This window comes from Schistocerca americana, chromosome 7, assembly GCF_021461395.2.
Source record: "Schistocerca americana isolate TAMUIC-IGC-003095 chromosome 7, iqSchAmer2.1, whole genome shotgun sequence".
In the NCBI taxonomy this organism is placed as follows: Eukaryota; Metazoa; Arthropoda; class Insecta; order Orthoptera; family Acrididae; genus Schistocerca; species Schistocerca americana.
The window spans coordinates 253,083,212-253,107,948 of record NC_060125.1 but is presented as its reverse complement, the minus strand read 5'-3'; the positions used below and the strand labels follow the sequence as shown (position 1 = coordinate 253,107,948).

At 44.2% G+C, this 24,737-nt stretch overlaps 1 protein-coding gene across 1 annotated transcript in view; it reads left to right on the top strand.

Moving 5' to 3' along the window:
- The window catches only part of LOC124623170 (synaptotagmin-10-like), a 296,361-nt gene that overhangs the window by 138,472 nt on the left and 133,152 nt on the right, over window positions 1–24,737 (top strand). Inside the window, exon 3 of the mRNA XM_047148974.1 lies at window positions 8,110–8,230. Coding sequence (XP_047004930.1) covers window positions 8,110–8,230 — 121 coding nt within the window. The remainder of the gene's footprint in view (window positions 1–8,109; window positions 8,231–24,737) is intronic.

Here is a 24,737-nt window from a genome sequence, read left to right as displayed (position 1 = left end):
AGTTGGTCACACTGTTATGAAGAGTGCTTCACGCGCTGTGTGTAAACATGCGCACGTCGCGCTAAGGCGTTCAATCTTGACTTGGCAGCCGTTGACAATGGAGCTGCCGTTGGATGTTACCGTCAAATGCGAATTGCGCGCAGTTATTCGGTTTTTGAACGCAAAGGGCACTGTGCCGATTTAAATCCATCGCCAATTGACAGAAGTGTATGGTGAGTCGTGCATGGATGTCAACAATGTTCTTAAGTGGTTTAGAGAGTTTGCAGCTGGTCGGACCGAAATTCACGACGAACAAAGAAACGGGAGACCGTCAATTTCTGAGGAGACAGTGTTGAAGGTTGAGCAAAGCATGCGTGAAGATCGGCGGATCACCCTGGATGATCTCTGCACGTTGGTTCCTGAGGTTTCCCGAAGCACTGCTTGCAGAATTTAAACGGAAACATTGAAGTGCCAGAAGGTGTGCGCAAGATGGGTGCCACGCATGCTGACTGAGGACGACATGCGGCAACGAGTTGATGCTTCCCGCCCATTTCTTCACCGCCTTACAGCCGAACAGGACTACTTTCTGGACTTAATAGTCACGGGTGACGAATCCTGGGCATACCACTTTACACCTGAGACCAAGCAACAATCACGCCAGTGGGCGCATCCTTCTTCGCCAAAGCCGCGGAAATTCAAACAAACACAGTCATGACAACCGTGTTTTGGGATCGGAATGAGGTAATGTTGATCGACTTTATGCCCACTGGGACCACAATTAACGCTGATATGTACTGTGAGACTGAGAAAAAACTCAAACGGGCAATTCACAACCAGTGAAGGTTCAAATGGTTCAAATGGCTCTGAGCACTATGGGACTTAACGTCTGAGGTCATCAATCCCTTAGAACTATTTAAACCCAACTAACCTAAGGACATCACACACATCCATGCCCGAGGCAGGAATCGAACCTGCGACGACAGTGGTCACGCGGTTCCACACTGTAGCGCCTAGAACCGGAGAAGGGGAATACTGAGTAAGGGCGTACAATTTCTCCAGGACAACGCTCGCCCACACATTGCTCGGCAAACCGTTGCTCTCCTGCAACAGTTTCAGTGGAACATAATCACCCACTCACCCTATAGTCTTGCCTTGGCGCCAGTGACTGTCGCCTGTTCCCTAGGTTAAAAGAACATTTGGCCGGAAAGCGATTCAGCTCCGACGACGAGGTGAAAGAAGAGGTTCATAACTTTCTGAACAGCATGGATGCGAGCTGGTATGACATGGGCATACAAAAACTGCCACAGCGTCTACAAAAATGCGCCGACAGAAATGGTGATTATGTCGAAAAAAAGCTAAATGTTCAAGCTGTAGACTGATGTACACCATTGTAGAAATAAACATGTCTATGTACTTATAAAAAAATAGGACACTTTACTTTTGGGATTAGCCTCGTAGCATTACCCGTGCCTGCCATGCAATCTGACAATCGGTCTCTTAACTGCTACCTTCCAGCCATAGCTGCGTGAAATTTACAAGAATTGCACAAATCCACGCCTGCACTTACTCATGGTGCAGCAACAGTTCTACTTGGTTTCGTGAATGGAAGCTCTCTTTAGATATGGATAAATGTAAGAGAATTCCTACAGCAAAAAGTAAGAAAAGTAGGACATTGGCCTATGATTACAAGAGTAGTGATAAACATCTTGAGCACGTGAAATCGTATAAATATTTGGTACAGTCTACCTCCCACCATGCACTGTACACTGGCTTGCGTAGTATTATTGTAGTTGTAGATAAGCGAAAAAGGGGTGATCGTGTTCTGTATACACCATCACGCCGTATCAACACAGCAGGTACTGAGCCCGTACCATGACAGTGAATGAAATCTGGAAAGGTTGTAACGTTGTTACTTTCATTTTCTTTGAAAGCGGTACTGATAGACAATAAAAGCGGGTTAAAAGTTGTGAACTGTCTGGGGAAGTTAACCTTGCATTACTGCGCAACTGTTTCACCAGGTATCCTGTCTAGCTTACCAAATTCCCAACCAGACTAACATTAATTATAATCTTTTAATAGTCATACGACAACCGGTGATATATATATATATATATATATATATATATATATATATATATATATATATAAAAGAGAATTTAAATAAAAAGAAATAAATCAGTTTATACTTGGAAATTTATTTTAACATTGATCATTGAAATTTCAGCATATTAAACGTGAGTCATAACTAAGCTGGTGCCTTATTTAGGATTGTGAAAATGTGAGTTTGTAATCTTACGGAACGCATCAAATATGGAGCCAAGATTGGGAGACTGCATACAACACTGTATTCATAAAACAACACACAAAGAACGTTGAAACCTACGCAAGATAAAATTAACCACTACCAACCGATTCAATTTTCACCCAAAGAAGTTACGTTCGTAGCACAATCCTGTCCGTCATGTAATTACCACACACTGGTATACTAAATTCATATTAACTCTTTGTGAAATCTTCGCAAAAAGAATAGCTGAGGGCTACTTTGATGATTACACCACATGCTTCACGTGGTCAACTTGGTTTACACAAAGAGTGTAACTCCACAATAATTTTGACAATTAAAATAAATTAGATCGAAAAGCAATTTACAAAAGAAAAACCTCGAACTGGTTACTATCGTCTTACTATTAACCTGATGGGTCAAACAATTGTATAAGCACGTGGTACTGGTTTCACAAAGTACACCCCACGTGGGTTGAACATAAAGAAAAGTTGCTATATTGAAAAATATTGTCAAGACGAGACGTTATACTCTCACGCACATTCGCATTTAAGATTGATGAACTTAGTTAGAGTTACTGATCAACACGTGGTTCCACTTTACTCACAAAGTAGTGACAAAGCAACTACCGGAATATATTCTGAACTTCACACGAGAATTACACTGCGCTGCAATTTAAGATAACATTAGATATTTTAGAGCTAAACCTGAAATAAAGGTGATTAAATGTTCAGTTAGGCTGAACTTAAGAAATCCATTGTCCTACGGACTTAGCAGACACGCGCTTAGCCGGAGATCTTACCACTTCAGACGCTCGCCACGGACAGACTGACTGATCCCTTCCTGAGGGGTGGCTCACAAATACAAACGGAAGTGGCCAGAGGGGCAGCTTCCTATACCAACATGACAACGGACGGACAGGACCATACTAAGGATAGAAACCTCTTTGCTTTTAGAAAGCGTAGCTACCTGTTCCGACGTTGGTCCTACTGTTCTCTAGCAGACAGGCTTGTCTGCTACCCTCAAGCATGCAACTAGAAATACATTTGCTCATTCATCCTCTCACACAGAAGGGAAGGGGGATGACAGTATCTTTTCATATACAGTTTATAAAAGAAAGCGGATGAAGGTTCCGTATGAGACTGTGTGACATGAATTACATATAAACTGTGTTTTAAAGTGTAGTAGTGTGACAGATCGTTCTTGTTTATGTGTAAAAGTAACACGTTCCATTACTCAGTCTCCTCCCAGATAGTCAGAAACGCCACAGTAAATTTAGAAGAGGAATTTATGCCGTAAATGACAACAGATTTAAGAAATCAAACATGAAAGGAATCCAACAGAGACCTTTCAAGGTTCATTCTCCCCGGAGCCTTCACACACAGCAACACCCATCGTAATGCAGCGTGCTGAAGCGTAACTCGTCTGCAGAAACAACGTGGTGTGACTGCCGTGTCCCGTGCCGTTGTCAGGTGCTCCTCTCTCTACTGCCGCAAGAAGGGAAGCTCCACAATTGTCGCCTTGCAGACAGGCTGTAACGCTGAGGATGTCGTCCGTTTCTGCACGGTCAGACCAACAATACGTCTGTCTTCTCAGGCGCTAGTCACGCACTGCCATTGACATCCTGCCTAGCGATGAGCGTGGTCTCACTATACCCATCGATATCATATTTCCGTGATAGTCAAGAGATCCCGACCAAAGCTAGAAACAACATTCAAACTCCTAATGAAGTGTCTGGCAAGGGTTCACCGAACCACCTTCAAGTTATTTCTCTGTCGTTCCACTCTCAAACAGTACGCGTAAAAATGAACACTCAAATATGTTCGCGTGAGCTCTGTTATCTCTTACTTTATTATGATGATCATTTCTCCCTAAGTAGGTGGGCGTCAACGAAATGTTTTCGCACTTGGAGAATAAAGTTAGTGATTGAGATATCAAGGGGAGATCCTGCCGCAACGAAAAACGCCTTTGTTTTAATGACGGTCACTCCAATTCTAGTATCAGACGCGCGGCACATTCTCCCTGTTTCGTGATAATACAGAACGGGCTGCCTCTCTTTGAACTTTTTTGATGTTCTCCGTCAATCCTATCTGATGCGGAGCCCACAGCGCGCAGCTATACTCCAGAAGAGGACTTACAAGCGTAGTGTAGGCAGTCTCTTTGGTAGACCTGTTGCGTTTTCTAAGTGTCCTACCAATAAATCACCGCCTTTGGTTCGCTTTCCCCACAACAGTATCCATATGATCGTTCCAATTTAAAGTTTTATCAATTGTAACCCTTAAGTAATTAGTTGATATTACTCCTTTTACATTTGTTTGACTTATCGTCTATCCGAAATTTAGCAGCTTCCTTTTAGTAATCACATGCATAACTTAACACTGTTCATTACGTAGAGCCAGTTAGAAGTTTTCGCACCATACAGATGTCTTGTATAAATCATTTTTCATATGGCTTTGATCATTTGATGATTTTACAAGACGGTAAATAACAGCATCACCTGCAAACAATCTAAGAGATCTGCTCATATTTTCTTCTAAATCGTTTATATAGATCAAGAACAGCAGAGGGCTTATAACACTTCCTTGGGGAACGACTGATATTATTTCTGTTTTACTCGATCTTTTCCGTCAGTTTCTACGAACCGTGACCTTTCTGAACTGGAAATTACGAATCGAGTCGCTCAATTCAAACGGTAGTCCGCAGGGACGCACTATTATTAGAAGTCGCTTGTGGGCGACCGTGACAAAAACATTCTGGAAATACAGAAACATGGAATCAATTTGAGGTGTCCTGCCGATAGCACCCATTACTTCGTGAGAATAAATAGGTAGCTGCGTTTCGCAAGAGCGATACTTTCTGAATCCGTGTTGGGTATTTGTCAATAAATCGTTTTCTTCGATGTAATTAATAATATTCGAACACAGTATATGTTCCAAACTCCTACTGTGATTCGATGTCACTGATCTGGGCCTGTAATTCAGCAGATTGCTCCTGTTTACTTTCCTGATTACTGGCATGACCTGCGCAGCTTTCCAGTCCTTAGGTACGGATCTTTTGACGAGCGATCGGTTGTATACGATTGCTAAGTGAGCAGCTATTGCATCAGCTGAAACGTCCCCTTAGAAAAATTATAAATGACTGTGCTTAAACTGACACACAATATTTTTAGCGCAAAGCAATCTCACTTTCAATAATCCCTACAAAAGAATGGCCCTGACTAACAATAATCTATACCTTTCATTAATCACTTACCTCACAAAAATCTTCGTTACTCGAACTACTGCAATACAGCGAGCGCCAATACTGCCAGCTAAATAAAAGATTCTAACTACTGAAGGCAATAACTACTGACAGGCATAGTTAGCAAATGAAAGATTTTGATAGAGAACAAACAATGTATTTACCTTAATAGTGTTCAAAAGTCATTATATATATATATATATATATATATATATATATATATATATATATATATATATATATATATATATCAGTTCATGATATCCAGTATTACAAATTTACTCTTTCTGGCGGACACACGTCCAGATCGTCCGCTCTTAAAATTCTGACATCTCTCTCCCCACATCCACCACTGCTGGCGGCTCACCTCCTACTGCGCAACGCTACGTGCTGTTAATAGCCAACTGCCCAACACTACAATAGCCATTTCCAACAATGCAAACCAGCCACAGACTGCACACAGCACAGTCAGTGGTTTTCATACAGAGCGCTACGTGGCGTTACCAACATAAAAACCTAAACAGCCTACTTCCACAGCCTACTCTGAATGGAACGTAACTGGTATACCATGTGAACTGCAGGGCTTGACTATATTAAGTGAATTAAGCTTCTTCGGCACACCGAGGATATCTACGTCCAAGTTACTCAGTTGGTCAGTTGTTCTTGATTCGAATTTTGGGATATTTACTTCGTCTTCCTTGTTGAGGGAATTTCGGAAAACCGTATTTAGTAACTCTGCATTCGTGGCTGTGTCATCAGTAACATTACCATTGCTATCGCGAAGAGAAGGTATTGATTGCGTCTGGCTGCTAGTATAATTTACATATGATCAGAATCACTATGGTTTTCTGCCAGATTTCGAGACAGAGCTGCGTTGCGGAAACTATTAAAAGCATCTCGCATCGAAGATCGCGCTAAATTTCATGCTTCTGTAAAACTTCGCTAGTCTTGGGAATTTTGTGTTCTTTTAAATTTGGCACGCATTGTAGATAGCGCTTTAGTCAAACATTTTTGTGCGATTGCGCTGAACTGCTAATACACTACTGGCCATTAAAATTGCTACACCACGAAGATGACGTGCTACAAACGCGAAATTTAACCGACAGGAAGAAGATGCTGTGATATGCAAATGATTAGCTTTTCAGAGCATTCACACAAGGTTGGCGCCGGTGGCGACACCTACAACGTGCTGACATGAGGAAAGTTTCCAACCGATTTCTCATACACAAACAGCAGTTGACCGCCGTTGCCTGGTGAAACGTTGTTGTGATGCCTCGTGTAAGCAGGAGAAATGCGTACCATCACGTTTCCGACTTTGATAAAGGTCGGAGTGTAGCCTATCGCGATTGCGGTTTATCGTATCGCGACATTGCTGCTCGCGTTGGTCGAAATCCAGTAACTGTTAGCAGAATATGGAATCGGTGAGTTCAGGAGTTTAATACGGAACGCCGTGCTGGATCCCAACGGCCTCGTATCACTAGCGGTCGAGATGACAGGCATCTTATCCACATGACTGTAACGGATCGTGCAGCCACGTCTCTGTCCCTGAGTCAACACATGGGGACGTTTACAAGACAACAACCATCTGCACGAACAGTTCGACGAAGTTTGCAGCAGCACGGACTATCAGCTCGGAGACCATGGTTGCGGCTGCCCTTGACGCTGCATCACAGACAGGAGCGCCTGCGATGGTGCAATCGACGACGAACCTGGGTGCATGAATGGCAAAACGTCATTTTTTTCGGATGAATCCAGGTTCTGTTTACAGCATCATGATGGTCGCATTCGTGTTTGGCGACATCGCGGTGAACGCACATTGGAAGCGTGTATTTGTCATCGCCATACTGGCGTATCACCCGGTGTGATGATATGGGGTGCCATTGGTTACAAGTCTCGGTCACCTCTTGTTCGCATTGACGGCACTTTGTACAGTGGACGTTACATTTCAGATATGTTACGACCCGTGGCTCTACCCTTCATTCGATCCCAGCGAAACCCTATATTTCATCATGATAATGCTCGAGCGCATGTTGCAGGTCCTGCACGGGCCTTTCTGGATACAGAAAATGTTTGACTGCTGCCCTGGCCAGCACATTCTCCAGATCTCTCACCAATTGAAAACGTCTGGTCAATGGTGGCCGGGCAACTGGCTCGTCACAATACGCCAGTCACTACTCTTAACTAACTGTGGTATCGTGTTGAAGCTGCATGGGCAGCTGTACCTGTGCACGCCATCCAAGCTCTGATTGACTCAATGCCCAGGCATATCAAGGCCGTCATTATGGCCAGAGGTACTGGTACTGGGTACTGATTTCTCAGGATCTATGCACCCAAATTGCGTGAAAATGTAATCACATGTCAGTTCTAGTATAATATATTTGTCCAATGAATACCCGTTTAACATCTGCATTTATTTTTGGTGTAGCAATTTTAATGGCCAGTAGTGTAGTTTACATACCGAGCATGTGGTACGTTTCACGTCAGTTTGATGTATGTTGTATGCAACCATCGTGCTATTTCATTGTTAGTGGCCAGCGGTGTACTTCATGTACCATGCAACAAGGTATCAGGTTTGGAAGTAAAGCTCAAAAAAAGTCGTCTGCTTGCAGGATAAGGTGGACCTAGGCGAGCTGATGCTGTCGCTGTGTTACCTGCCCACGGCGGGTCGGCTCACTGTCACCATCATCAAGGGACGCAACCTCAAGGCCATGGACATCACCGGCTCCTCAGGTGAGCTTGCTCCGCACGCTAGCCGATCGCTGGGGTTTTCAGGTGAATCTCTTTGCCTGTTGGATAGTGTGAGGGCAAAGTGGAATTTTATCTGTTAGGCAACGAAAATACCGTTTCTGTAAGAGGAAAAGTATACTGTTTTTTGGATGTAATCCTCTTTCGGGACAGAGAACTTGAACTTATACTACTCCTTCAAAAATTAAACCTGAATGTTCACGAAACTTCCTGAATATAATGTGCTCTGAAATTATTAAGTATGGCCTTCAGTAACGCAATCCGTGTTGAATAATAATACTCCTGATGAGATACAATTGTTGCAAACGCAACAAAGGGATATTGTTAAACGATTCTGAAAATATTTAGATTGAAACACTGACTACAAATACCGCATAGCAAACAATCACCCTTATTAAACCTTGCTTTATACACTTTGCTTGTGCAGGCAAACCTTCCTTGCCATTTGTAATCTCTAATGCATGAAAAGCTAATAATCTACGAGTTGATGTGGTGGAGATAGTGAAGTGCGATGACACGTTGCTGCGACTACGTCTCCCGAAGAACTGCATCAAGTTGTCTTACCTGTAATGCTCTGAAAATTCTAAGATAGACAACAGCTTGGCATGCAAGAATAACACGTTATAGGTGAATGGGGCACGTGTCCATGATTTCCACTCTGAATTTACGTATTTGTAGGTGAGGGACATGTGGTGGGAATTATAGACAAAGGCAAATATGTGAAGCAATGAATTCATGAACGCCGGAAGTACTGAAGAAGCCTTATAAAGATCAAAATGATTGTAGAAAATGAATTATACCTCACGGTCAAATACCATACACTAAATGTTTCGTGTTCAAATTGAAGCTTCACATCGTCACACAAAACACCTTAAAATTAGAATTACAAAACTGAATATCGTGATTTTACAGGTGACAGAGAGAGAGAGAGATTATAAGTCATTTATAACCACGTATGCATGAAGTAAAACACTATATTGGATTCCACGTACTCTTGCGGTATCGGATTGACCACACAATAATTCTAAATTCACTCAGAATACGAATGGTAATGTAACACTAGAAGTTAGTTAGATTTGGCGCAGCTTTGAAGCATACGTAAATTCCAGCAGTGTAAGGATAACGCGAAAGTAAGAAGCAAGTTTCGATCTCACCAAATCCTTCGACGCAACCTGCTGAATGCACTCACCTCGAAAAAAATTAGATAAGTATCTATATTACATCCATTTGGCGAAGAAGCATGAACTTGAGTAAAGCTCTGCTCTCTGCTTGCCCTGACTGGCCAGCACTGGTCAAAGATTCGCGAGTGACCAATATATCCCACACGGTGATTCTCTAAGGAACAAGTGACTCGCGTAATATGAAACGTGCACCATCAACAGAACAGACTCTGCTAACGATGTACTACGCCTTCCATGTTGCTGGCAACGGGTTCTACACAACGCTGGTGACTACCTCGAAGGACAGTAACAGGTGCAAACATGTAACTCTTTTGTATCGGTTGCGAATAAATAGTTGCCACTATTTAAGTTCCAACCCTCGTAAAAATAAACAGCATCAACTTCTAACATATTACTTCTGCATGACAAATTCATTCGTTACCCAATGTAGCAAGTTTCAGTCTCCCTATCTAAATTCGTCCTAATGTCACAGACCGCGTTGATTATATCGTGACACGTCAGTGCCCCAGACGTGTAGATAGAGGTCAGAGTGAGCAGAGCAGTTTCCCTTTCAAGAGCAAGCACTCTTCACTCCAGAAGTCTTCTGATGTGCCTTGGCATGAGCTCACACAGAAGGAACAGGCTCCAGGTAGACAATTAAGAGTAAACACCTCATTATCACTAACACAAGCAGAGGCACTTCCTGTTGACCACAGGAGCAACGATTAAGTCAGTCACTCTGGTAGCCGTCTTATAGCTTGAAAATCAGTGGCCAGCCTTAATCACAGTTTGCCACAAAATGCTCTCCCTGCTACACTGACACAATAAATTTCCACGCCCAGATGGACCACAGTTTGGACGGCTGTTCCAAACGCAGAAACACAGAAAAAGTCTAAGACTGCTGGATACCAGTTCCTGGCGTTGGAGTTCTTGGAGGCCAAAGCCGCAGGGCGTTGCTCATGGTGGACTGCTGGCAGCTCGTATAAAGCTACGAAGGTGCTGGAGTCCAGGAGGAGCATCAGCTTCAACTGGGTCCTGAAACAGCTGGCTGTATGGACACTTCAGAGAGGTGATACTTGGTAGGCTCAGCAAACTGGACTGCTCCATAGCTGACGCTGACGCTAAAATGACGGGCCTTATCCTTGGCCCGAATCATAGGAGTTTAAGCTGTGAGAAGCTGTTCCTCCTCTATTCCTGACTGGTCGGGTTGTTTTTCCTCTGGTACTGGTTGGGCCTCTAGGTTATCTGGAACAAAGAATTAACGGCCAGTTGTCTCTGGCGGCTTTTTACTCTTCTTCCTCTTCTTCTTCTTCTTCTTCTTGTTTCCTGACTGTCCGAACTCTATTTTAGTCAGACGGGAGTGGTCCATTGGCGGCTGCTCCATAGCAGTCAGATGGCTCCCTAAATACCTGCCCTGCGAAAGGATATTTAGTTGTCACTCAGAGGGCAAATGATTCACAAAGGTAAGAAGATAGTGCCCGCGACTGCAGCGCTGTTGATTGTAAAATTCGCGCCGCTGGTAGCGAGGCTCGCACCTCTCGTGGCGCCTATTCCGTGGCGGCTGTAGGAGGTTCCTTGGACAACAAACAGGCCTGTTGATGTTCTCGTCCGGAATGTTTCCATACGCACGGTGCGTGTGCTGGCCAGTATTTCGATGGCCGGCACCGGTGTTGGCAACGGTGGGAGGTATTTGGAGCACTAGAGTGACCCGCCGGTCACAGTTGTGTGGAAGGTAGCTGTAGTGTCAGGCGAATAGCTTGACTATAGCAGTCTTCCACTTTCGGAAATGATAGCGTGGGTAATATCTGTCAATACGTGTGGCAGTAATAAACAGCTCTGGTTCTTATAAACAGTCATCCTATGCTGTCTAGATGGTACTTAAAAACTAAAAGGGAATAATGTCTTGATCACCAGTTCGTTTACTTATAGACCTGCACAAATATTCAGTTCTCTGTCCATAGCTTTCAAACAATTCTCATTGGAAATACAAAGAAAACTTTATTGTAATATACAGTAGATGTGTAGTTATTTATATGGACTGAACTGGGAATATCCCAAATGTGTACCAACGCTGATTTATCATTTATTATTATGTTACCAGTACAATATTTATAGTATGCTGCAATTGTGTTGCCTGTGTTCTAATTCCGTCTTGTTTACTCTCTGAATGTGTCCGTTCCGGAAAAATAATCGTATTCACGACCGGCCATTGAACAATAGTCGGTACAATGATTGTAAATATTGTTTTATACCGAATCAGTCCTTTGTTGCTCCTATGTAACTTCATACCATGGTACGACTTAAAATAATGTCTACCATGAATTGTCAAAACAAATTGCAGTATAACATTTCCTGTGTTGGGATGGCTGAATGGTATTTTAAAAGGTTGAATTATAAAGAAAAATTCAGGCAGACGATATCGCAACATCCCTTATGTTTGCAGACAGCATGGTATTAATTTAGACCTGTAACTGTGACGATAAGAAAGATCTGAATGATAGCAAGTTAATCGACTGAAATATGGGTTTCTCTTCTATTTTTAAATGTATGTGTGTACAACATTTATGTAATAAATTCATAACTCACCTCTTCCCAGCTGCCGCATTTCGCTCAGAAGTTCTCTGTTTCTCAAGAAGCTGATAATCAATCCCATGCATTAACTCTGACCGTCGTTTCAACCTTGGTTGATTAAAAGCTGCGTATCTCCTTCAGTAGTACAGATATTTAAAGCATGAGCATGTACGGTGTCATATGTCATAAAGATTTTGAACAAAACTTTTATTTATGAGCATATGTTTTTGTAGTTTCCTCCATTGTTGACATGAAACTCCTAATTTAGGTTTCTCAGCTAGTGTCGGAATTCGCGCATTTTCCCATTTAGTAACACTTCCCGCACAGCTAGTGTGACACTTTGACTCCTAGTTATTTAAACATCTGTAAATTTCAAAAGAGAACCTTTAATGTTTATTTGACAGATGGTAGTTTTCTTCCATTTATTTCATGGAAATTACATATGTACTTTACCTTTTATTTTATATTGTGTGTATCCTTTGGGTGCCTGCCGAACCTGTGCTTGCTTTGGTACCACCGGGAGCGGGCTACGATGTGGAGCTGCTCGAGGGTTCGATCAAATCCTACGAAATCGTTCGATTAACCTCCTCTTCTATTGCCGATTTCAGCTTCCCGGGTATGGTATAAAACTATGGCAGACGGTTTGGTGTGGGAAAACATCGAGGTGGCAAGCGTATCCTTTTACAAAACCTGGGCTTTCCTCAAAGACCTTATAATAATTATTAATTAAATTTGTTAACTGATCTAGTCGTACGGACCTGATCATTCAAACATCTTATCTTTTCCTTTTGTTGTTGTCCCTTGGAACACATTTGGTTACTATAAATAACCAATTTTATGCATGCCCCTCTGCAGTATCGCTCATGCTTACTCTCCTTTCTCAACAGGTCTAGTTAAACTTCGGCACCATCTAACTTAATTATAAATTTTCCAACACAGAAGTGGATTCTTCCGTCGTTCTCGCATATATTTTCCTATCAAAAATGGTTCAAATGGCTCTGAGCACTATGGGACTCAACTGCTGTGGTCATTAGTCCCCTAGAACTTAGAACTACTCAAACCTAACTAACCTAAGGACATCACACACACCCATGCCCGAGGCAGGATTCGAACCTGCGACCGTAGCAGCAGCGCGGCTCCGGACTGGAGCGCCTAGAACCGCACGGCCACCGCGGCCGGCTATTGTCCTATCCTACGATACCATCGACAGTCACTGAATTAATCACTAAGAAAATGAATTTGTAACGTCACCCTTCCTAATCAGCCTACTGGATTGCGATGTAATTGACCGTTATCGAGTATGCCTAGTGAAATTTTACAGTGAGTAAGGCTATCGTTACCGAAGCACCGGTTAGTTGGAGGAAAGTGTACAACAGACTATTCTGAGGGAAGAATCTATTCTAAACTTAAGCTAAATACTGATGATAATTTTCGAATTGGTGGAATATAGTGCAATCGCCCACGAACGACACGGGGAGGGGGGGAGGAGGGAAGGAAACCACGTAATATTTAATACAAAAAAATACTGATAATACAAAAAAATACTGGTTAACTAAAAATGAGATAACTGAACGGTCACCAAACCACTAGGGCATTGAGTCTCCAGAATCTTAAGGAAGGTAATGGCAAAGGAATTTAAGTAAATGATCACTGGCGTGGCAACTAAAGGTTGTCACACTTTTCCACAGCACAAGAGTTGACGAGAAAATAAATGAGTCAGAAAGCACTGAGCTTGCAGTTACTTATTCTGAAATACTAAATTTTGATAGTAAAGTTAAGTGGAGTTAATGGTTAAATGAATGTAACTAAAATTTTGTTATGTAAAGAATATACTTTCAGTAACCTCAGTGCAACGGCAATGCAAAATTTAGAAAAGGACAAGCAATTTACTTCTGACCATTGAAAGATTGAATTGAATTCCCTTTAAGCAAATGAGCAACTGATTTTACCTTTAATATAACAACAGTAAAATACACTCCTGGAAATGGAAAAAAGAACACATTGACACCGGTGTGTCAGACCCACCATACTTGCTCCGGACACTGCGAGAGGGCTGTACAAGCAATGATCACACGCACGGCACAGCGGACACACCAGGAACCGCGGTGTTGGCCGTCGAATGGCGCTAGCTGCGCAGCATTTGTGCACCGCCGCCGTCAGTGTCAGCCAGTTTGCCGTGGCATACGGAGCTCCATCGCAGTCTTTAACACTGGTAGCATGCCGCGACAGCGTGGACGTGAACCGTATGTGCAATTGACGGACTTTGAGCGAGGGCGTATAGTGGGCATGCGGGAGGCCGGGTGGACGTACCGCCGAATTGCTCAACACGTGGGGCGTGAGGTCTCCACAGTACATCGATGTTGTCGCCAGTGGTCGGCGGAAGGTGCACGTGCCCGTCGACCTGGGACCGGACCGCAGCGACGCACGGATGCACGCCAAGACCGTAGGATCCTACGCAGTGCCGTAGGGGACCGCACCGCCACTTCCCAGCAAATTAGGGACACTGTTGCTCCTGGGGTATCGGCGAGGACCATTCGCAACCGTCTCCATGAAGCTGGGCTACGGTCCCGCACACCGATAGGCCGTCTTCCGCTCACGCCCCAACATCGTGCAGCCCGCCTCCAGTGGTGTCGCGACAGGCGTGAATGGAGGGACGAATGGAGACGTGTCGTCTTCAGCGATGAGAGTCGCTTCTGCCTTGGTGCCAATGATGGTCATATGCGTGTTTGGCGCCTTGCAGGTGAGCGCCACAATCAGGACTGCATACGACCGAAGCACACAGGGCCAACACCCGGCATCATGGTGTGGGGAGCGATCTCCTACACTGGCCGTACACCACTGGTGATCGTCGAGGGGACACTGAATAGTGCACGGTACATCCAAACCGTCATCGAACCCATCGTTCTACCATTCCTAGACCGGCAAGGGAACTTGCTGTTCCAACAGGACAATGCACATCCGCATGTATCCCGTGCCACCCAACGTGCTCTAGAAGGTGTAAGTCAACTACCCTGGCCAGCAAGATCTCCGGATCTGTTCCCCATTGAGCATGTTTGGGACTGGATGAAGCGTCGTCTCACGCGGTCTGCACGTCCAGCACGAACGCTGGTCCAACTGAGGCGCCAGGTGGAAATGGCATGGCAAGCCGTTCCACAGGACTACATCCAGCATCTCTACGATCGTCTCCATGGGAGAATAGCAGCCTGCATTGCTGCGAAAGGTGGATATACACTGTACTAGTGCCGACATTGTGCATGCTCTGTTGCCTGTGTCTATGTGCCTGTGGTTCTGTCAGTGTGATCATGTGATGTATCTGACCCCAGGAATGTGTCAATAAAGTTTCCCCTTTCTGGGACAATGAATTCACGGTGTTCTTATTTCAATTTCCAGGAGTGTACATACCAAGCCAGCAGAAGTCATTCGCTAAGCTAAATACAGAATAATTCAAATTGCGCACACTTAATTTGTGCTATATCTTTAGTTATTACTTTTGCCAGTGTAATTTTACTCCACTTCAAGTGAATGAAGTTAATACTCAAAATAGGAAATTAGTTAAGCCTCTGTTATGCAATACAAGAATGAACAGTTACTGAGGCAGAAAATTTAGACTGAAACTGGTCAGAAGGCCGCTGTGGCCGAGTGGTTCTAGGCGCTTCAGTCTGGAACCGCGCTGCTGCTACGGTCGCAGGTTCGGATCCTGCCTCGGGCATGGATGTGTGTGATGTCCTTAGGTTAGTTAGGTTTAAGTAGTTCCAAGTCTAGGGGACTGATGACCTCAGATGCTAAGTCCCATAGTGCTTAGAGCCATTTGAACCATTTTCGAACTGCTCATTAGCAAACAAACGAAACTGGCAGTATTTACCACACTCGGCGATTGCATGGAAAGGAAATGGACCGTGCTTGGTTACAATGTCTGAGGGCAATGACAACACAGGGGCCTTACAAGTTTTAACTATTGCAGGGTATTCCTCGAGTTAGTCATACTTTTTGTAGGAAATGGAACTGGGTATAACCTCTACAGTACTATATCTGTCAGTTAACAGTCTTACGATGTTGTAGCTGTGCGGCTGACGAAGAATGTAGCTGCCGCTGTTGCTTCTGCTGCTGTTTGAGAGCCCCGAGTCGTCTCCAGAGACACGGATAATTATGGGGCAGACAACAGTTAGAATTGCAGCTTTCTCCACCTGTCCACTCCCGCCGTGCTCTCAATACGTACTCCCGGGTTAACGAATCAGGCGCGTCTACACTGGCGCGAGCATAGCTGCACACCGCGTTTGCGGGAGCATCCAACAAACACTGCCGCACTCTTTCATTACTCAAGCTGCTCTGCTTCCTCTCTGCTCACAACGCTGCAGAGAATTTCCATACACAAAGGTAAGAACGGCACAGGTACTGCCATTTCATCGTTGCTATCAATACATTTAAATAAAGTTCCCATGGCAATGTCCCAGCAATTTACAATATATTCATTATAATTACAATCAATTATACAGGGTGTTACAAAAAGGTATGGCCAAACTTTCAGGAAACATTCCTCACACACAAACAAAGAGTTAGAGCTCATTTTATTACTTCTCTTCAAATAACATTAATCATGGAATGGAAACACACAGCAACATAACGTACCAGCGTGACTTCAAACACTTTGTTACAGGAAATTTTCAAAATGTCCTCCGTTAGCGAGGATACATGCATCCATCCTCCGTCGCATGGAATCCCTGATGCGCTGATGCAGCCCTGGAGAGTGGCGTATTGTATCACAGCCGTCCACATTACGAGCACGAAGAGTCTCTACATTTGGTACCGGGGTTGCGTAGACAAGAGCTTTCAAATGCCCCCATAAATGAAAGTCAAGAGCGTTGAGGTCAGGAGAGCGTGGAGGCCATGGAATTGGTCCGCCTCTACCAATCCATCGGTCACCGAATCTGTTGTTGAGAAGCGTACGAACACTTCGACTGAAATGTGCAGGAGCTCCATCGTGCATGAACCACATGTTGTGTCGTACTTGTAAAGGCACATGTTCTAGCAGCACAGGTAGAGTATCCCGTATGAAATCATGATAACGTGCTCCATTGAGCGTAGGTGGAAGAACATGGGGCCCAATCAAGACATAACCAACAATGCCTGCCCAAACGTTCACACAAAATCTGTGTTGATGACGTGATTGCACAACTGCATGCGGGTTCTCGTTAGCCCACACATGTTGATTGTGAAAATTTACAATTTGATCACGTTGGAATGAAGCTTCATCCGTAAAGAGAACATTTGCACCGAAATGAGGATTGACACATTGCTGGATGAACCATTCGCAGAAGTGTACCCGTGGAGGCCATCAGCTGCTGATAGTGCCTGCACACGCTGTACATGGTACGGAAACAACTGGTTCTCCCGTAGCACTCTCCATACAGTGAGGTGGTCAACGTTACCTTGTACAGCAGCAACGTCTCTGACGCTGACATTAGGGTTATCGTCAACTGCACGAACAATTGCCTCGTCCATTGCAGGTGTCCTCGTCGTTCTAGGTCTTCCCCGGTCGCGAGTCATAGGCTGAAATGTTCCGTGCTCCCTAAGACGCCGATCAATTGCTTCGAACGTCTTCCTGTCGGGACACCTTCGTTCTGGAAATCTGTCTCGATACAAACGTACCGCGCCACGGCTATTGCCCTGTGCTAATCCATACATCAAATGGGCATCTGCCAACTCCGCATTTGTAAACATTGCACTCACTGCAAAGCCACGTTCGTGATGAACACTAACCTGTTGATGCTGCGTACTGATGTGCTTGATGCTAGTACTGTAGAGCAATGAGTCGCATGCCAACACAAGCACCGAATTCAACATTACCTTCCTTCAATTGGGCCAACTGACGGTCAATCGAGGAAGTACAGTACATACTGACGAAACTAAAATGAGCTCTAACATGGAAATTAAGCGTTTCCGGACACATGTCCACATAACATATTTTCTTTATTTGTGTGTGAGGAATGTTTCCTGAATGTTTGATCGTACCTTTTTGTAACACCCTGTATACAGTCAGAAATAAATACACTCTTACATCGATTATGTATTACATATAGTTTCTGTAATAAAGCTTACAGATTCAGAATCAGAATTACAGTACAAGTTACCAGTGGATATGAAACGGCGAAAATTTTGGGTGGTGCAGAAGGTACTTTATCTGCTTTTTCGGCATTACAAATTGAATCACTTTAGTGTAAGCAACGTTTGTATCTTTAATATCTGCGACGGCTCCAACTGTCCTACAATTGCTTACAGGTAAAGTAGGCAACTCCTTTCTTTGAGGCAACATTTCAAAGAGACTGCAGGAGATCGCATTTACCGAAGCACCAGTGTTCAAAACAACAGTAACATGAAGTCCTTCAGTATTTATTTTTACCTCTGAGATCGGTACCGTTCGCTAATCCCCATTACATTTATTTGTATCAACACAGAGATCCTCTTTTAGTTCTACATCATCATTCTATCTGAAGAAATTCACCTTCTCCATACAGCCGCCGAAACACTCTTCGCCTGCTCCTCTGAGGCTTAGTTTACCGGTGAGACCATGGTCGGCGAGCACGTTCTTCAGTTACTTCCGTAACAATCGGTCGCTGCTCTCGCCAGTCCTGAGTTATTTGTTGTTCCTGCTGAACCGTGTGGTTTTTCTGATAACACTGTTGGTTCTCATTTTGGCTCAGATGGTTACAATACATAGGATTAAGTCTCCGATTCGGTCTATTTCGTTCGCTTCTGTTATGCCTGAAACAAGAACGATTGCCGTTCTTATTGTAATGACCATGATTTTCATTATTGCTATATTTCAAATTATGTGTCTGACTCATACTGTTAGCCATATGATCTGCCGTTGAGTTGTGATTGTGTGGTTGGCCATTGTATTAGTTTGGGTTTGTCATACACTCGTTTCCCTGTCTCTGTTTGAACTTCATGTCCTCTTGGATGACATTTATGGAATCCAAGATCGACATAAACTCTTCCACGTTATCCTCGTCGCATTAATCAGTTTATCAACTACTTACGACGGTAACTTTGCCTTCAGTATGCGTAACAAGTCTTTGTGTGAAATTCGTTCATCCCAGTAAAGGGCTTTGTTCTCATACTTCTCAAAGCATCTCCGCAAATTACCATTCTTATATGAAAACACTTTAGAATGAAATACTTGTTTTTTCAACAGTTCCTGTATCCCATGTGACCAGTAATTTGCGAGGTATGCATGTTCACATTCCTCACACGTCCGGCACTGATCCATGATATCTGTAGCAAAGAGAGCTGAATCCTGTTGAAAATATCGTGCAACATAGCTGATCTTTTGCGTCTCTGTCAACGGTCGGGGTAAAACTCCACGAAATCCTCTAGTAAATGCAACAGGATTAACAGTCTTCTTCTCTGCTGAGAAAGGCTGAAATTGTCTATGCTTTAACAGCTTCTCTTCCGTCAGCATTGTCGTATCTAAATTAGTAGGTGAAAGCACGCCGCTGGCAGCGTCATAACTGTTAGCATAGAATATCTGATACGCCTGCACGTTGCTTCGATTTGGTACGGAACTCGAGGCCTGTGATACTTGCTCGCCACGCACCTCTGGTTTTGATTCTGTATTGTCTCTCGGACCCTACTATTCTTCTAGAAATCTTGTCGAGTGGCTAATTAATTTGTTTCTTCCACTGAAGGACATGTGTCCGGAAACGCTTAATTTCCATGTTAGAGCTCATTTTAGTTTCGTCAGTATGTACTGTACTTCCTCGATTCACCGCCAGTTGGCCCAATTGAATGAAGGTAATGTTGACTTCGGTGCTCGTGTTGGCATGCGACTCATTGCTCTACAGTACTAGCATCAAGCACATCAGTACGCTTCCTGTAACATAGTCTTACATTCTTTAGCGGAAAGCAAGTTCTCGGCCGATGGTTTAAAAACAGCTTCCTGTATGCTTTGATGAACGTAAGCGGAAACTTGACCTCCTTTCACTCGAGTCCACTCTTCGAGTTTATTCGAAAAATACTTCTTATGTTCGTTAAATTTCTCGGAAATGAGTTTCGTATATGCCAGTGACATACTAGTAACAGTCGTATTTAACTGATCTACTGCAGATTTCACAGTATCCTGACGCTTGCTCATGTCCTTAATCCGCCGTGAAACGTTTGTCAATTCGGAAAATTTTTCTGCACTTAACACAGTTGTGTTATTTCATTCGACCTTTGTTCTTGTCTTGCAGCTATATCTGAAATACCCGCAGTAATTGACTCTAAATCTTGCTTAATTACAGCTTTCTCTATCTCGGTGTTCATTTGAGATTGCTTAGTTTGTATATTAGCTACATTTGCAGAATCATCTGCAACAGATGTGGCTAAAATTCTTAACTGCCTTAATAGAGCCGTTACTGCCTGCTGCGAAGCTATTGCCTCTGCACACAATCTTCAGAAACGGACGCAATATTTGCTCCCTTTAGCGCTGCATTCTTCTGTATTGTGAAGGGGTCCTGATCATAACCAAAATTCACTATTTGATGTTAACGCTCCCTCCTGTGATCACACTAACTTATCAATACATACAGTAGTCTATGCACTATAAATATAAGACGTTACAATGCACTGTATCACATTTCCATATTAACTGCAATGAAACAAACAGCGTTCTACTTTTTTCTATGAGGAGACCTCATTCATAAAACTGGTACAGGTGAACCACAGTAGAAGAACACTTAACTGTGCTTGCCTGTATGAAATATTGTTGTCTCATTAAATTCATCTCTGATGGATCAGTCAGCTCAGCTCTCGCGATGACACACAGCTCCGCAGCAAAACATGCAACCAAGTTACACAACAGAGATTAAACACTGTCTACATCTAATATTACTCCCGAAATTCCCCCAAAATTAGACTTCTTTATACGGTTGACACGTTTAATGATTGTATATTTACTTACTACTCATAAATTCATAAAGTTTTAAATATTTCTGCTATATGAAATGTGCTATAGTAAAAAGTCTGTGTAGCCTCTTGAAAAACTAAATATCCTTCATCAGGACAGAGTTTACCCAGCAAGTTTTGAAAGTTTTCCTACATTACTTGAATTTCCACAGTCGCCGTAATCTGAAAGAGAATTGTGCTGGAATGTTGAGCTCTTATCTGCTCCGCGACACTGATTCTGGTAGACTCCGTCGTTCTCTGAAACGTTCTGTATTTACGCAACTTCGCTACGGACAGACGTGACTATAGAGTAGGCGCAGTAGACACTCCACTGATTCTTAAAAGCTAGCGTCAGATTCGGGGAAGTTAGTGACAAAATTAAAACAGCTCTGATGAAAGGAGACCTAATCCGATGGACCTGGACCGTGCGCAGGCTCGAACCGGCACTCATTCACCAAAGGAGACGACTGTCTATGCGCATATATGTGAATACATAACTATTCCAGTAAAGTTCGTTGCGAATGAGAAACAGCTCACATTGTCACAAACTTTCATTTATTTAATCTTTCTGTAGCCTTTCCTAACATTTAATTACATTTAAAAAGACTTTTATATGTCTTACCGTTGAAATAACTTTATAAAATATAACTTTATAAAATATCACAATGCTAGATCTTCAACAATTGGAAAATTTCAGCCGGCCGAGTTGGCCGAGCGGTTCTAGGCGCTACACTCTGGAACCGCACGACCGCTACGGTCACACGTTCGAATCCTGCATCGGGCATGGATGTGTGTGACGTCCTTAGGTTAGTTAGGTTTCAGTAGTTCTAAGTTCTAGGGGACTGATGACCTCAGAAGTTAAGTCCCATAGTGCTCAGAGGCATTTGAACCATTCTTTTGGAAAATTTCCGCATACATCTCGACGTCTATTCTCGACACAGAAGACAAAAGTTACAATCTCTGTTATACCTCTCATTCTCGTCGCAGTAACATCTCAGACTACTCCACATTGCAGACAGCTTCTTTCTCGCAGTTGATAATGTTTCTCTGACAATTACACTAACATCGTGACCTTTCATCCTGTCCTCTATACTTAATCCGTTTATCTCCATGTCTTACAAGAAATATTTAAGAACATTGACGCAATAATATTTTATGACAGTTGTGCTTCTCATTGTCAGCATACAAATGTTTTATTACAGTTAACCATGTACACTCCTGGAAATGGAAAAAAGAACACATTGACACCGGTGTGTCAGACCCACCATACTTGCTCCGGACACTGCGAGAGGGCTGTACAAGCAATGATCACACGCACGGCACAGCGGACACACCAGGAACCGCGGTGTTGGCCGTCGAATGGCGCTAGCTGCGCAGCATTTGTGCACCGCCGCCGTCAGTGTCAGCCAGTTTGCCGTGGCATACGGAGCTCCATCGCAGTCTTTAACACTGGTAGCATGCCGCGACAGCGTGGACGTGAACCGTATGTGCAGTTGACGGACTTTGAGCGAGGGCGTATAGTGGGCATGCGGGAGGCCGGGTGGACGTACCGCCGAATTGCTCAACACGTGGGGCGTGAGGTCTCCACAGTACATCGATGTTGTCGCCAGTGGTCGGCGGAAGGTGCACGTGCCCGTCGACCTGGGACCGGACCGCAGCGACGCACGGATGCACGCCGAGACCGTAGGATCCTACGCAGTGCCGTAGGGGACCGCACCGCCACTTCCCAGCAAATTAGGGACACTGTTGCTCCTGCGGTATCGGCGAGGACCATTCGCAACCGTCTCCATGAAGCTGGGCTACGGTCCCGCACACCGTTAGGCCGTCTTCCGCTCACGCACCAACATCGTGCAGCCCGCCTCCAGTGGTGTCGCGACAGGCGTGAATGGAGGGACGAATGGAGACGTGTCGTCTTCAGCGATGAGAGTCGCTTCTGCCTTCGTGCCAATGATGGTCGTATGCGTGTTTGGCGCCGTGCAGGTGAGCGCCACAATCAGGACTGCATACGACCGAGGCACACAGGGCCAACACCCGGCATCATGGTGTGGGGAACGATCTCCTACACTGGCCGTACACCACTGGTGATCGTCGAGGGGACACTGAATAGTGCACGGTACATCCAAACCGTCATCGAACCCATCGTTCTGCCATTCCTAGACCGGCAAGGGAACTTGCTGTTCCAACAGGACAATGCACGTCCGCATGTATCCCGTGCCACCCAACGTGCTCTAGAAGGTGTAAGTCAACTACCTTGGCCAGCAAGATCTCCGGATCTGTCCCCCATTGAGCATGTTTGGGACTGGATGAAGCGTCATCTCACGCGGTCTGCACGTCCAGCACGAACGCTGGTCCAACTGAGGAGCCAGGTGGAAATGGCATGGCAAGCCGTTCCACAGGACTACATCCAGCATCTCTACGATCGTCTCCATGGGAGAATAGCAGCCTGCATTGCTGCGAAAGGTGGATATACACTGTACTAGTGCCGACATTGTGCATGCTCTGTTGCCTGTGTCTATGTGCCTGTGGTTCTGTCAGTGTGATCATGTGATGTATCTGACCCCAGGAATGTGTCAATAAAGTTTCCCCTTCCTGGGACAATGAATTCACGGTGTTCTTATTTCAATTTCCGGGAGTGTACATATTATATAATTATACTGCCGGAAAGAAATTGTATAGGTGAAAAGACGACGTCTATTTTGATTCGATGAGAGCATATGCCACCTGGGGGATAGTGGATGTACTGATAATGGTTGTAACATCACCCACCAGCAGATAACGTAGTGGTGTAGCTACCAGAGTGCCATCTGTCTACCCTTTAGAAGGAAATACTCACAGTCATAAGTCTCTTTGGTGTGGGTACTGTAAGACCTTCGGTACACACACCATCAGATTATTTGATTTGTCGCTCTAACGAAGTAGGCGAGTGTCAGCAATATGTCTCTTGGTCTTATCGTGGCGTGTTTATCTTCTGCCGTTAGGTCAGATGATAGAAATGCCACTTGCACGCTTAGAGTAGCAGATTGACGGTGACCAGCTTTAAACAGAACTTGATTAATTTTCACACACATTTATTAAAATAATAATGAGCATAAAAATAACTTAACTTGGTTCTGGATGCTATTTACAATTGACAATCTGAAATTCCTTTGGTCTTGGTACGTTAATCATATTCTCACATATCTCTGATACTTGACAAAGTGTCTATTCATTTATCTTCATGGCTATGTAAAGGAATATAGTAATCTTATTAGGTGCAGACTGAAACTTGACTATAGACTGGTACAGACTAATGCAGACTGGTGCAGACTAATGCAGACTAATGCAGACTGACTAATTGGAGGTTTGTACACTCGTTATAATACCTTGTGCATTCAGGTATCACTGCGCAAGTGTGATCCGCGAGGAGAAATGGTTTTACGTTAGCAGCAATCTTATTGGCTGCATTACATATTAATACGCGGATCGGCGGAAGCAGAATTTGGTCCGTCTCTAAGGCAGCGCCATCTCCTAATGCGGAGACGGACGAGCGGTGCGCCTGCGCTGTTGTGCTTAGCGGGGCGCGCTCTAGTGGGAAAGTTGTGTACGCGCTGACTACACGGAACTATGCACACAACAGTCTCATTGTGGGGCAAACGTGTGAAGCAAGAAAGCAACCGTGCCACGGAGATGAACTCACGCTTCCTACAGCCGACTCAGCGAGTTTGAAAGGTGTCAAATTGTGGCCTTCCGAGTGGCAGGATGATTCGTTCAGAGAATTGCCACACAAGTTCGACGTGCCGCATCAGCTGTGCAGTGATGCTGGTATCAGTTGTCACCTGAACATTTTGACGCCAGTAGAC